This window comes from Heloderma suspectum, chromosome 2 (assembly GCF_057233095.1).
Source record: "Heloderma suspectum isolate Gila_16-S chromosome 2, 16-S_ref, whole genome shotgun sequence".
In the NCBI taxonomy this organism is placed as follows: domain Eukaryota; kingdom Metazoa; phylum Chordata; class Lepidosauria; order Squamata; family Helodermatidae; genus Heloderma; species Heloderma suspectum.
This window is the reverse complement of record NC_139459.1, coordinates 268,335,883-268,351,645: the sequence shown is the minus strand read 5'-3', so window position 1 is coordinate 268,351,645 and position 15,763 is coordinate 268,335,883. Positions and strand designations below refer to the sequence as shown.

Sequence of the window (15,763 nt, the reverse complement as noted above, 5' to 3'; positions counted from 1 at the left end):
CATATTCATTTGCTCATTAACTAGCAGTTGTGACTACGGGAATCCCCAAATACTGCGATAATTACTGCCAACCCACCCATATAGATGAAATGGGAGAAGCCAATTCTAATTAGCCCTGAAGTTAAACGTCAGACATCTTGTTCCACAAGAAAATGAAATGGTAGCCAGTTTCTTGTCAGGATTGGAAAAGTTATACTTAGCAGCAAAAGCCAGATGTGAGTGACAGTCAAAACCTTACTATGTTTTGTCTATCATAATTAAACATTCCCACAAAAGAATCAAATACATGCGTAATCAGTGGGGTTACAAATTGAGGCTATGCACCTAACGTTTGGTTTAAAGTGAAAGTAGAACTATTTCTGAATTTTCGATCTGGAAAAAATGTCTGGAAAAACGAGTCTGTCTTCTTTAAGATAGAATGATGCCAAGCAACTGGCAGGTACTTGATCATTGATTTTAATTTAGCACAGGAAGGAACAGTACCTGGTAGAGATCTTCTGGAGATATCCAGGGGAAATATAGGCACCTATAATTAACCTAAACAGTGTGTAAATATTCTCTCATTTCACAGTAGAATGTTAATGAAAAAGCACTCACCTGTCTTTATGCAAAAATATTTTCAGGATTATGGGTAAATCCAATGTCATGCGAGTGGACTTCTATTCACACAACAGGACTTTGCCTGCAGCTCTCTCTGTACCTTCCAAAACCGCTCAAGAGGGTCCCCCAACCCCTTGGTTTTCCATTGGGGGGAAACCAAACAGTTCCGCCAGTGGTTTCCATTCCTCTGGCAGATGGCCAGTGTTGGGTACTACTAGGGATGCCTGTTGCTGCGAAATCTGGCCCTTTGGGAGCTTGCTGAGCTTCCACGGTGCACCTGACTTGGCTTGCTTTTGCAAGCCAAGCTGGGTAGTTTCCCCAGGTTCCAGGGACTTTTAACACATTTTTTTTGTCTCGGCCATAATTTGCACAGATAGAAATTTACACAAATCACAGTCACAAAAACTGCGCAAATTTGCATAATTTGCACAAATTTTGGCTGTGAATTGCACAAATTTGTATAAGTTGAACAATGTACAGCCATAATTTGTGCAAATGTATTTTTACCCCCCCCCCCCAAATTAGGATGTGAAACTGTGGTTTCAAATTGTATGGCAAACCACGGTTTCCATTCACCATAAACCCTTGTTACATTTGCACTGAGCAAGCCATGGTTAAAGCAGTTCCCCTGCTTCTAGCCTCTCTGATTGTAAGGCAACAATTAGATCTAAGTGATGTATCTGTACATATACTTGCACCTAAGCCAGCAAGTTAAACTGTTGCTCTTCAACCAGTGGTTTATAACCCACAACTTGGCCATGCCCCCACCTAAGGGAGGAAACTCTCCAGCTGTGATACTGCCATTTTTGTTCGTTTAGGATTTTGAGAATGAGAGAGAGAGAAAGAAGGATGGAAGTCTATGATAAAAAAAACTGGGTCCCGTATTACAGCTTGGTATAAGGTGGGTCTCAAAAGCTTGATGACTACTGAGTTAAACGCATGGTTAATGCTAGCCAATGTTTATCATTATAGCCCATTTTATACGGGATTTCACCTGCTGACTATGCCTCTGTGTATTCAGCGAAAGTGTAAAAAGGGGTCTATGTGTGTACAGCTGTTCCTGATCACAGGGAGTATCCTATGCACAGACAGATGTACACATGTAGAAGCCCCTTATACACTTTAACTGAGTGTGCAGAGGTTGGGCCAACAGACACGATCCCTTCCATGTTTTCAGTCTTTGCATGAAGGAAACTAGTGAACGGGGCTTACGTCTGCATCAGGGTGATGACAGCAAAAGAATCAGAAATGAAGGACGTGTAAACAGCAGCTGATGTAGAAACACACACTGGCAAACAGTAGCAACATGAAAGAACTGGCTACTGTGCATGTGCGGTTTCAATAAAGCAGAAGTCTTATCGTGAAGTTTGCCAGACAGTGTTGTTGAGCTATTGACAGAGCTCCAAATGCTGAGCAGAAGGGGTAATACACTCTCTTGAGCTGTCAATGAGTTTTCACTTCTGTTTTTAACGTATGGATCATAAATGGTTAACATGTAGTTCAGGCAGCATATTGCTTTTTTCTGCTTTGTTTTACTGTTCTGCCTCCTGACTGTTCTTGTTTTCCTTCATTAGGACCTGCAATGGACAACAATACAAGGAGGCCTGTCGTGAGCTTTGCACTTTGCCTAATATCATTTCTGGCTTGTGAGGGGAGTTCAGAGAAAGGCAATGCTTCCCTATTGCACTTTACGTATCCTCTTTATAACACCACGATCTATGAAAATTCGGCTCCCAAAACCTACGTTGAGAGCTATGTCAAAATGGGCATTTACATCACAGACCCAGCATGGGACATCAAATACAGAATTGCTTCTGGTGACACTAGTGGCCTGTTTAAAGCAGAGGAGTATATCGTTGGAGATTTCTGCTTTTTGAGGATTAGAACTAGAAGTGGCAATACTGACCGGTTGAACAGGGAGTTCAGAGACAAGTACATGCTAATAATCCAAGCCATGGAGAAGACGTTTTCCTATGAGGCTTGGGCCAAAGTACTGATCCACATCCTTGACAGGAATGACTTGAAGCCTCTGTTCTCACCCCCTTCTTACAAAGTGACTGTCCAAGAAGACGTGCCCCTAAAAACTGTGATTGGTGCTGTCAGTGCCACAGATGCTGACATTGGCCAGAATGCAGAGTTCTATTACGCATTAAATGCAAGGTCACCCTTGTTTACAATTCACCCCACTAGTGGTGTCATTATGAATGCTATGAGACTGAATGTCACCCACAGAGGAAAGCACCAGTTGAAGGTCCTGGCTGTGGACAGAATGAGGAAGATCTCTGAAGGTAATGGCTTTGGAAACTTGGCCAGTCTTACAGTCCAGGTGGAACCATCTCTCAGGAAACCCCCTGTTATTGCATCAGTGACGGTGAGGTCATCTGATTCTGCTGAGGATCTCCTCTATGCTACTCTGAGTGTGGAAGCAGATGGATCAGGAGCTGAGGTAGATTCAGTTGACATTGTGGACGGAGACCCGAGAAGGCATTTCAAATCCATCAGATCGTACATGGGAAGCAAGGAGTTCATGATAGTGGCAGCCAAAGATCAGATCAATTGGAATGATAACCCACTTGGTTTCAATCTCAGCCTGCGGGCTAAGGATAAGAACAAACCACCACTTCTTTCTCAGATTGTAGTTATTCACATACCGCCTTCAAAACACACTTCTGCCAGATTTGAAAAAGATATGTATCAAGTGCAACTCGGTGAGTTTGCACCTCCTGGGAGTCATGTTGCTTTGGTTCAAATTATTCCGCTTCTCGCAAATATAAAGTACATTCTGAAGCCTAGTTCTGACAGCACAAGGTTTAAAATCAACCCTCAAACTGGCCTGATAACTACAGACAAATGGATGGATTTCCAGGAACAGTCTCACTTTGAACTGGAAGTTACAGCCAGTTACAGTCAGGTCTCTGTCACTGTCGTGGTTGATATTATTGACTGCAACAACCACGCTCCAAGTTTCACCCAGCCTTCGTACCATGGCAGCTTCAATGAAAATCTGCCTCCTGGCACCAATGTCCTCTCAGTAAAGGCTACAGATAGTGACTCTGGGGAGAACGGTTTTGTCACCTATACCATAGCCAACCAGAGAGCTGTTCCATTTGTCATTGACCCATTTTCAGGTGTCATCTCCACCTCCAAGTTAATGGATTATGAGCTAATGCAGAGGTGGTACCATCTGCGTGTCTGGGCGTCAGATTCAGGATCTCCTTTTCGCCATCAGACGGAGGTTTATGTTTCCCTCATTCTGAGTAACCTGAATGATAATGTGCCAGTATTTGAGAAAATTAACTGCAATGGAAGTGTGCCATGGGACTTGCCTGTTGGGCACTCTGTGGTCACAATGTCAGCCATTGATATAGATGAGCTACAGCACATAAAGTATGAAATCATGTCTGGCAATGAAAGGCAGCTTTTTGAACTGGATTCTGTATCTGGGGTGATTTCCCTTAGAACTTCTCTCCGAGATCTCTATACTGGACTACCAACCTTCTACACTCTCAAAATTACTGCTGCAGATGGAGATAACTACGCTTTCCCAACATGTGTAAACATCACTGTAGTCAACCAGGACATCCCAGTCTACTTTCAGTGTGAAGAAACTGGGGTGTTGAAGGAAGTGGCTAAGACCGTCATCCACTCTGCTGACTCCCAGACTCCAGAGCAAAACCTGGATGAAGATTCTTCCTTGAATGCACACCTTATAAACCATCATGCACCACAGTTCGATGACTCCTTCCCAAGGTCCATTGATATAATGGAGACAATACCAGTCAACTCAACCATTGCTCAGCTGACAGCAATAGACAGTGATACTGGCTTTAATGGAAAGGTGGTCTATGTAATATCTTCTGGAAATGAAGATAGCTGCTTTTATGTAGACACAGAAACGGGTCTCCTTCTGGTGTCTTCTCCTTTAGACCACGAAAGAACAACTTTCTATGTAATTAACATCACAGTGTATGACCTTGGCACTCCTCAGATGTCATCCTGGAAGTTGCTAGCAGTAAACGTTCTGGATACAAATGATAATGCTCCTACATTTTTGCAAAGCACATACTTGGTTACTGTACCAGAGGACATAAAAACAGGCACAACAGTCACTGTGGTGAAAGCCAATGATGCTGATACAGAAGACAATGGGAGAGTGAAATATTCCTTTCTAGTACCCACTGATAAATTTGCCATCAACAGTATCACTGGAGAAGTAGTAGTGACCGCTTCCCTTGACAGAGAATTATGGCCTCATTATGTCCTAAAAATTGAGGCCAGGGACCAGCCACAAACAGGCCACCAGCTCTTTGCAATTGCCGATCTGGTTATTTCCTTGGAAGATGTAAATGACAATTCTCCACGTTGCATCCCAGCCTTGAATAAGGTGAAAGTTCCTGAGGACCTGCCCCTTGGGACAATTCTGCTGTTCCTGGAAGCCTTTGATCCGGATATCAACTCTGAGGGAGAGCTGAAATACAGTCTGTTCATTGATGATGAGAATACATTTCATCTGAATGAGCTCACAGGGGCTCTGTTCTTGGAAAAAGAGCTAGACTACGAGAAGAGGGACTCTTACAATCTATCTGTGAAGCTCAGTGATGCTGGGAAGCCCCATTCTCTCTCTTCCCTCTGCCATATTGAGATTGATGTTTTGGATGTCAATGAAAATTTGCATCCTCCTCGCTTTGCTTCTTTTGTATACGAAGGATCGGTGAAAGAGAACAGCCAAGAGGGGACATCTGTGATGAGAGTAATAGCTCAAGATGGCGATAAAGGGAAAGATGGAGAAATCCAGTATTTCATCAGAGAGGGAACAGACCTGGCTGTCTTCAGTATTGAAAAGGACACAGGTAATAATGAGGCACTACAGAGTATAGGAGTGTTTCAAATGAAACTGATGGTTTGATGTGAAATGTTGATTTGCCAGTATTTCTGCCCCTATATTCGTGTTTATAGGTTACTGAAAAATTTGTATTGCAGAATTAATCTTTCTTCTTTGCAACAAACAGTAGAGAACAAACATTTCTTGAATGCACGCCTCTCTATAATTTAGCAACCAGAGTTACTCAAAGGCTGGACTATTAGAACCTCACAAGGGGATACACAGAATTTTCATAAGCTCTTAATTTCGATAGGATATTTTCTGCTTATTTGGGGGAGGGGGAGCATCTGTTTATCTATGGGCTTAGAAGGACATAGAATGTGAAATACTTCATTGTTTTAATTAGGCTGTAATCATATGCATACTTACCTGAGAATGAGCCCCATTGAACAAAATGGTACTTATTTCTGAGTAAACATGCATAGGATTGCACTGCAAAAGGCAGTGAGTTTTCAAGCATGTTTTTTTCCCCATTTAACAGAGATAGTTAGAACATAATTTTTTTTTTTTAAGCTCCTTTTATATACCCAGGATGATAGCAACTTGGCTGGATCCGCTGCTGTTAGAACAAAGGTGACAAGTGCAAATTGTATTACTTAGAACAGCTAAGATAGATTTCTTTAAGATGTTCAGGGACAATGAAAATAGAATAACCATAAAATAAGGTTTGAACGGTACATTTTCACTTGCTACAGTGGCTGGAATCCACTGAAGTCTTTCTACTGACAGAACAGCTTCTATTAGTGGAACCAGAAAGAGGGAGATTCCCCCTCCCCCCTGCAGCCCCCTCCCCACGTACCCTTAAAATCTGCTCCAGAGGGTTGGGGGGACCCTCCAGGGTCAGTTTTGAGTATGGGGGCTGCAGGAGGAAGAGAGGCAGAGATAGTTCTGTCCGACCACTTGCACAACTCTGGATTCCATCCTTTGTCTTTAAAGTAAACTCTGAAACCCATTTACTTTAAATTTTAAAAGAGGAATATATTACACATATTTTTTCTGGCTGTGTAATCCATGGAATTTTTTTGTTTGTTTCCCTTAGGTACAATCTTTACCACAGGGCCACTAGATAGAGAATCCCGCTCTCATTACTGGCTGACAGTGCTGGCTGTGGATCTAGGATCAGTACCTCTGTCTTCTGTTGTTGAAATTTACATTGATGTCACTGACGTAAATGACAATCCACCTCAGATGTCCAGTCCTGTCTATTATTCCTCTGTCATGGAGAATTCACCAGCCAACACTTCCATCCTTCAGGTTGAGGCTATGGATCCAGACTCTGGCTCCCAAGGGAAGCTGACTTTCCATATCATCAATGGGAACCATCAAGGATTGTTTGCCATTAATCCTGTCACTGGTAAGGAATGAATACATGAAGATTCTGTGTTTGCTTTTTTAAACTCTCCTAGAGTATATGAGATGCTTTATGGAGTAGAGTTTGATCTCTATTGTCCACCATTTCCAGAGTTTGAATTTCAAAATTCAGAATTCTAAAGCCTAGAATATTAGGTTGTTTGGGCTGATTTAAATGTTCAGTCACTCAGATGGCACAGTCACCACCTCACAAATGACACAGGCAGCCACTGATTTAAAAGTGCTCCCGTATGAAACTCATTCCCAACATCTACACCAATCACCTTAATAAGATAGGGTTGCCATTCAATGGCATCCAGTGATGTCATTCCACCAGTAGAAGGGAGAACGCTGGTGGAATGGACTTCCCCTCCTCCTGAAGACCTCAGTGCACCTGCAAATCTGGGGATGCTCTGGAGCAGTTTTAAGGCCTGCAGGGAGGAGGAGAAGATGGGGAAGTACCGTTGATGAGTGGAAGTACCATTGTGCGAGTGGACTTCTGCTAGTGTAACGTTGGCTCAAGCCATTGTACTAGATTTTTGGGCAAAGTGATGGTAAGGTGCGGCCTAGAGCAGACTGAATATCATTGTGATGATAGAATTTGTTAATTGGTTCCATACGTCAGACATAACTCCTGGTGGAATCACATGATACAAAACATCTTCCCTCCATGCAAGCAGTCCCAGCCTTCTCCAGGCTTGCAGTCACATCAGCAAGCAAAGTGCTTTTACTGAACAATCACAGATATGGTTAGAAGCTGTCCCTGTGGCCCTGCTGGAACTTTTTCCAGGCACCATTCAATAATGGGAGTTGTTTCAGGTCATATCCATGCCCCTTCACATAGAACATTCTCCCATGCAAAAGTGTGTTTCGGAACAACTTATGTGAAGAAAAATAACCATGTTCAGCTCACACCACTATTGTTACGGTGTGAGCTGAAATGGCCTTTTAGACGCTTGAGTTCCTAATTCCTATTCAATGCAAGCAGCTTTCAATGCCAGCTATATTCCCCTTGCTTTTCAATTTCCATAAACCTGAGCTGTGTTTATCACTTCCTTTGTTTTTGTCAGTGTTAGCAAAGGAGGTATCAACTTATTCTTTCCCCGTCTTTTGTGTCCATTATGTCTGTGTCATCTCTAGCTTAGGTAACAGATCCTTCCAGATTTTAAAAATCCTACTGGTGTTTAATGTAAACTGCCTCTCAGCATTAGTAAACTCCTATTGGGCTCATCTTAAAGCAAAATGGTTCCTACTCTGAAGCTGTAATCCTATACACAGCTATGTGGAAGTAAGTCCCATTGGAATAGCAGAACTTACTTCTGAGTAGACATGCATAGGTTTCCACTTTAAGTGATGCAGTGCAATAGATATAGGTGCTGTGCATTATACAATGTGGATTTAGGCTGCAATCCTATATACACTTACCTGGAAATAATTCCCATTGAACTCCATGGGAATTACTTCCCAGTAGACATGCATAGAATTGCACTGCAGATAAGCTGACCTTTGGGCTGCAATAGGTATATATTAGGAATACAGGTCAGGTATATTGGAACAGTCCATTAATTTTGAGTTTGTGGCTCTGGCTGACGTAGGAGAGGTGTGAATGCACCATGTTGACTTTAGGTAGTGAAATTTGCTTCTTGGTTTTGGATCCTTGTACAGCAACTAAGTGAAGGCATACAGGCTCCAGCACAAACTTCACCACAGCTGATGACTGGGAACATGCCAAGGTCCATTCCTAGAGGAAAAGGCTATCAGTGGCTAATAGTCATGATGGCTATGTGCTACCTCCAGGATCAGAGGCAGTGTGCCTATGTACAGCAGTTGCTGGGGAACATGGGCAGGAGGGTGCTGTTGCGCTCATGTCCTTCTTGTGGGTTTCCGTGGGCAGCTGGTTGGCCACTGTGTGAACAGAAAGCTGGAATAGATGGACCTTTGGTCTGATCCAGCATGGCTCTTCTTATGTTCTTATGTTCTCAGACCATTTAGAGGGCCATCAAGAGCATTAACATCTTTTCATTTCATTTCATTTATTGCATATAACCTGCTCCTCCTTCCTGAGGGAAGCCAAAAGCACTTAATAAAACACACACACACTTAAAGCAAAATACCAGAATCATAACTCAATACAACAAAACATAGTATATCAAAATACAAAAGAGGCTGAAAACCAAATTCATATCTAAATAGTATCAGTAATATATCTTTAAAATCCATAATAATTAATTTGGACAACCATTCCTCTTAACTGTAAAATTAAGAGTTCTATGGAACACAGCACAACCGGAGGGGGCTCTACCAGCTTCATCTGAGTGTGACCCAGGCTTTGGATCCAGCTTGCTGCAACTGAGAGGAACACTGCTAGTGGTAGGTCTCCACTCACAGAGGACCGCGCTGGTGCACTGGGGGCTTGTGTGACAATGGAGTGCCCTCCACCAGCGGAGGGAACCTGCTAAATCATGTCCTCCAGCAGGCAGCATCAGGGCGTTAGGGCTCAGTGGCTGTTCTTTGACTTGAACTCCTGCATTGAGGAGGGGGTTGGACTCAGTGGTCTTACAGGTCCCTTCCAACCCTACTATTCTATGATTCTATGATTCCCTCTGCCATTAGAAATGTAGCAGTTGCCAGAAGCACCAGCTGTTTGGCTGCAGTTTTTTAGTGGCATGGGTCTTTTGCTCAGTTTTAGGTAGTTTAGATGGTAGAAGAGAGGAATAATGAACCCAGTATACAGTAGTGTAGTAGTAAATTTTGAAGTGCAGACACTCATCATGAGAGTCCTGATAGCTGTGCTGCCAAAGTGAGGCCAAAAAGGCAAGCAGCCATGTTGATCCATGTCAACAATCCAATTCTAGTAGTTTTCATCTCCACCAGGAGAAGGTCTTTTGCGAAGCTAATGGGTCTAATTGCCCATTCAGGACCAAACCACCCCAAAAATACTTCACATCACAATGGGAACAATAAATTGTTGGGAAAATACCCCACCCCACCCCGCTACTGTGAGGATTACAGCTAAGTTCAGCACAGGGAACAGGGAAGTCTAAGGCGGGTGGCAGATGACATCAGTATCCCTGCTAATCAGAAAGTCCCAGCACTTCGACCCTATGAGTTCTGGCTCCACTACGCCACTGCCAGTGTGCATATGCCAGGGATTTGTTAGAAAGAATGAGGAAGGCTTGGTGAAGGGGCAGGGCTGACAGCCAAGGATGGTGAATTGGGTTTTGGTGGTGAGCTGGGCTGCCCTCTTATTTGAGAGACAAGGGAACAGAAGAGGTGGGACTTCCTCAATCAGTTTTATGGCTACAGTGTTTCCAGGGATGCCAGGCTTGGGATATCTCCTACAGTTACGCGCAGCCTTGAGGACTGGCTGTCTACTTGGCTGAGTGTTTCCCCCCACAAGAAGCAATTAGTAGATACCAAGCTGTAACCCACCTAGTTGAATCAAGACATGCATTGTAGCCTGTCAGATGATTGACAACCCTTCCCCACTCCATTTTTGAAGATCCAGGTTTATTGAGCTCCTTATAGTTCAATCTGATTTCGATATTGACCATCTGGTGACGTCCATGTGTAGAGTCGCCTCTTGTGCTGTTGGAAAAGAGTGTTTGCTATGATCAGCATGTTCTCTTGGCAAAACTCTATTAGCTTTTGTCCTGCTTCATTTTGTACACCAAGGCCATGCCTGCCTGTTATCCCGGTGATTTCTTGACTTCCTACTTTAGCATTCCAATCCCCTATGATGAAGAGGACATCTTTTTTTGGTGTTAGTTCTAGAAGGTGTTGTAGGTCTTCATAGAACCAACCAACCTCAGCTTCTTCGGCCTCAGTGGTTGGGGCATAGACTTGAATTACTGTGATGTTGAATGGTTTGCCTTGGATTCGTACTGAGATCATTCTATCATTTTTAAGATTGTACCCCAGTACTGCTTTTCCCACCCTTTTGTTGACTATGAGTGCTACTCCATTTCTTCTAAGGGATTCTTGCCCACAATAGTAGATATGATGGTCACCTGAATTAAATTCGCCCATGCCTGTCCATTTGAGTTCGCTGATTCCCAAGATGTCGATGTTCAATCTTGCCATCTCATGTTTGACCACCTCCAGCTTACCTTGATTCATTGATCTGACATTCCAGGTTCCTAAACAATATTGTTCTTTACAGCATCGGATTTTCTTTTCACCACCAGACACATCCACAGCTGAGTGTCCTTTCGGGTTTGGCCCAGCCGCTTCACTCTTTCTGGCGCTACTTGGAAATACCCTCTGCTCTTCCCCAGTAGCATATTGGACACCTTCCGACCTGAGGGGCTCAGCTTCCGGCGTCATCTCTTTTAGCCTTGTGATACGTTCCATGGGGTTTTCTTGGCAAGAATACCGGAGTGGGTTGCCATTTCCTTCTCCAGTGGACCACATTTTGTCAGAACTCTCTGCCATGACCTGTCCGTCTTGGGTGGCCCTGCACGGCATAGCTTATGGCTTCACTGAGTTACGCAAGCCCCTTCGCCACAACAAGGCAGTGATCCATGAAGATGGAGAAGCTCCATACAGTCAGTAAAAACAAGACCTGGAGCTGACTGTGGCTCAGATCATGAGCTGCTTCTTGCAAAATTTCGGCTTAAATTGAAGAACGTCGGGAAAGCCACTAAACCTTTCAGGTATGACCTAAATCATATCCCTGATGAATATACAGTGGAGGTGAGGAATAGATTTCAGGGATTAGACCTGATAGACAGAGTGCCTGAGGAACTATGGACGGAGGTCCGTAACATTGTTCAGGAGGCAGCAACGAAATCCGTCCCAAAGAAAAAGAAATGCAAGAAAGCCAAGTGGCTGTCTGATGAGGCTTTACAAGTAGCTCACGAAAGAAGGGAAGCGAAAAGCAAAGGAGAAAGGGGAAGATATACCCAACTGAATGCAGAGTTCCAGAGAATAGCAAGGAGAGACAAGAAGGCCTTCTTAAATGAACAATGCAAAGAAATCGAGGAAAACAACAGAATGGGAAAGACTAGAGATCTCTTCAAGAAAATTGGAGATCTCAAGGGAACGTTTTGTGCAAAGACGGGCATGATAAAGGACAAAGAAGGCAGGGACCTAACAGAAGCAGATGAGATTAAGAAGAGGTGGCAAGAATACACAGAAGAACTCTACAGGAAAGATCTGAATGTCCCTGATAGCCATGATAATGCGGTCACTGAACTTGAGCCGGACATCCTAGAGAGTGACGTCAAGTGGGCCTTAGGAAGCATTAGTAACAACAAAGCTAGCAGAGATGACAGTATTCCAGCCGAGCTATTTAAAATCCTAAAAGATGATGCTGTTAAAGTGCTGCATTCAATATGCCAACAAATCTGGAACACTCAACAGTGGCCACAAGACTGGAAAAGGTCAGTTTACATTCCAATTCCAAAGAAGGGCAACGCCAAAGAGTGTTCAAACTACCGCACAATTGCGCTCATTTCACATGCCAGCAAGGTGATGCTCAAAATCCTACAAGCTAGGCTTCAGCAGTATGCGAACCGAGAACTACCGGAAGTACAAGCTGGGTTTCGAAGAGGCAGAGGAACTAGAGATCAAATCGCCAACATTCGCTGCATCATGGAGAAAGCAAGAGAATTCCAGAAAAACGTCTATTTCTGCTTCATTGACTACGCTAAAGCCTTTGATTGTGTGGATCACAACAAACTGTGGCAAATTCTTAAAGTGATGGGAGTACCAGACCACCTTACCTGTCTCCTGAGAAACCTGTACGAGGGTCAAGAAGCAACAGTAAGAACCAGAGATGGAACAACCGATTGGTTCAAAATTGGGAAAGGAGTACGACAAGGCTGCATATTGTCACCCTGCTTATTTAACTTATATGCAGAGTACATCATGAGAAATGCCGGGTTGGATGAATCAGAGGTCGGAATTAAGATTGCCGGGAGAATTATCAACAACCTCCGATATGCAGACGATACCACCCTAATGGCAGAAAGCAAAGAGGATCTCAAGAGCCTCTTGTTGAGGGTGAAAGAGGAGAGTGCAAAAGCTGGTTTGAAACTCAACATTACAAAAACGAAGATCATGTCATCTGGCCCTATCACTTCCTGGCATATAGAAGGGGAAGAAATGGAAGCAGTGACAGATTTTACTTTCTTGGGCTCCAAGATCACCGCAGACGGTGACTGTAGCCATGAAATTAAAAGACGCTTGCTCCTTGGGAGGAAAGCTATGGCCAACCTAGACAGCATAGTAAGAAGCAGAGACATCACCTTGCCGACAAAGGTCCGTCTAATCAAAGCTATGGTTTTCCCAGTAGTAATGTATGGCTGTGAGAGCTGGACTATAAGGAAGGCTGAGCGCCGAAGAATTGATGCTTTCGAACTGTGGTGCTGGAGAAGACTCTTACGAGTGCCCTGGACTGCAAGGAGGTCAAATCAGTCCATCCTAAAGGAAATCAACCCTGAGTGCTCATTGGAAGGACAGATCATGAAGCTGAAGCTCCAATATTTTGGCCACCTAATGCGAAGAGAAAAGTCCCTGGAATAGTCCCTGATGCTGGGAAAGACTGAAGGCAAAAGGAGAAGGGGACGGCAGAGGATGAGATGGCTAGATAGCATCACGGATGCAATGAATATGAACTTGAGCACGCTCTGGGAGAGAGCGCAGGACAGGAAGGCCTGGCGTGCTATGGTCCATGGGGTCACGAAGAGTCGGACACGACTGAACGACTGAACAACAACAACAACAAATAGTTCTCTATACATGGCTGGTGGGCTGCATTCAAGTTGGCCCGTCACAAATTGTGCAGACCCAAGCTACTCTGTAATAACATTTAGCATGTATATAGCACTTTCTGGTCTTTGAAGCACTTTACATGTAGTACCTTGTTATTATTACAACTTCCTTGTAGGTTAGTTCATTATTATTATTATCTCCATGTTACAGATGAAGGCCTGAGGCCAAGAGAGATGGGGGGTGGGGGGCTTACCTAAGCACATCTAGTGAGATTATGGGAGAGGTGTGATTTAAAGTGCAGACTTTATCGGGGAGACTTCAGGCTCTTGGACACTATATACCAGCTTTCCTCCTGTGGCTGCAACTGTTCCATGCAAAATCAGTAGTTATGGTGGCGTTATGGACAGAATCCAAGGGGGTGCTTATGCCCCCGCCAATTCCTGTCTGCCCCACCAATTCCTGTCTGCCCCGTCGAGCCCCTTCCTCAAGCAGTGGGTCCTGCTGATTGTGCTGCACAAGGGAGATTTAGCACTTCCTAGGGGAAGCCCAGAAATGAGCAGTAACACTCGTTTCTGGAAGGAAGCTGGTGGGAACTCCCTTATGTGACCTGCCTCCTTCCAGAAACATGTGTTTCAGGTCGTTTCTGGTTGTCCCGGAAGGGCTAAATTTGTGGGGGCCGATTGCACAATGCAGTCAGCGTGGCGGAAGAGAATCAGCAGAGGCGGAAGCCCCCCAAGTATCATGGTGGCTGATAGGATGATCTCCTGGAGGGCTTGTGCACTGCACAAGTGGGCAGCCTTCAGGCTTCCAGGATTTGCTTTGGTTTTTTTTATTAGAGTCTCAAGGTCTACCAACTGGAGCCAGGTGCAAAGTACAGCTGGGGTGGGGTGGATGTGACAGACAAATCCGCTCCTGATTTCCCTCACCCACCCCAAGCTTTTTTCATTCCATCAGTCTCGTTTAGAGAGCGCAGCAGGGGAGGAAGCCTTTCTGTTGTGGTTAAACGACTGGGAGTTGGCAACCCTTGCAGATCTACTCCAAATCACCTAGGGATCTACCAGTAGATCCTGCTCTGCCTTCCGCACACCCCTGGTGTACTGTGCCCTTTCTGTCAGCCCTTTAAGAAAAGACAAAGAAAAGTGGGGGGAGAGATAACTACAAGACAAAAACTAAATCAGTAATAGTAAGAGAATATAGCTACCTAGTGATGATTAAAACTACATGCTGGTGCCAAAGGAGTATCCTTACCTGAACATATGGCACAGCTGTGCTTTTTATGGAGTGATCTTTCACTGGGAAGAGTTTCACAAAGTGTACTTATGGCCCAAAGAGCCCATTGACACACATGTTTGGGAAACATGTGTAGAACTGGGGCTTCCTTTGTAGCTTTTACTGCTGCAGCTCCCACAGCTGAGAAGGGCAGCCACTTTTTGAAAAAATGAACAGCCATCTGGGTTCTCAGCTGTGGGAGCTGCAGCAGTGCCAAGCACCAAGGAAGCACAAGCTGCCCACGCCTATGGCCTCTTGCAAACCTCAGACGAATATATTCAGGAATAGTACTGGTACTCTGTAGTAGTACTCTGAAGTAATAGTACTCTGAAGTAAATAGCTACAAGTTTTGTGTCATATGATGGGCTGAAGAAGAAATGGAAAACAGAGATTTGGTAAACAGAGGAAAGAGACTCTTGCACGTGGTTTGTAACATTTGCTGCTGTAAACCTGATAACATTTTAGTAAAGCTTTGACTGTTTACTAAAGAACTTTGCTCTCAATAAAAATGTCTGGTTTAGGTTTCTGAGCGTGTATAGAATGCCTTTCCTTCACCATCAAGTAACCACAACCCGTCCCCACAGTGGATTGTATCCAGTGTTAGTCTAATTTCAATCAGATTCATTTCATTTCACTCTAACGTTGGATACAGTGCAATTTAAGGTTAAGCAGTGAGGTTTCCAGAGCACATGGCTAGGCTTCCAGGCAATCTTTTGGCTCAGTGCTTCTCTTTTTACAACTTAAGCACCAAACTAACCTCTCCCTCTTGTCTTCTTGAACTGTCTTTCGTGGAACACACAGTGATCCCTTTGCTTGGTTATAATGGCAATGTAACAAGCAGGATTGACCGGCTTCCTGATTTAAGTGGTACCATATTTTCCCACTCCTCTTCCATTGGGTGCTTTTCCTATGTCTTTCATAGTTTGATTAAAGGCCACACTCCTG

At 44.1% G+C, this 15,763-nt stretch overlaps 1 protein-coding gene across 1 annotated transcript in view; it reads left to right on the top strand.

The window, feature by feature from the left end:
* Window positions 1–2,182: 2,182 nt before the first annotated feature.
* The window catches only part of FAT2 (FAT atypical cadherin 2), a 97,244-nt gene continuing 83,663 nt past the window's right edge, over window positions 2,183–15,763 (top strand). The window contains exons 1-2 of the mRNA XM_084832434.1: window positions 2,183–5,450; window positions 6,522–6,836. Coding sequence (XP_084688560.1) covers window positions 2,183–5,450; window positions 6,522–6,836 — 3,583 coding nt within the window. The remainder of the gene's footprint in view (window positions 5,451–6,521; window positions 6,837–15,763) is intronic.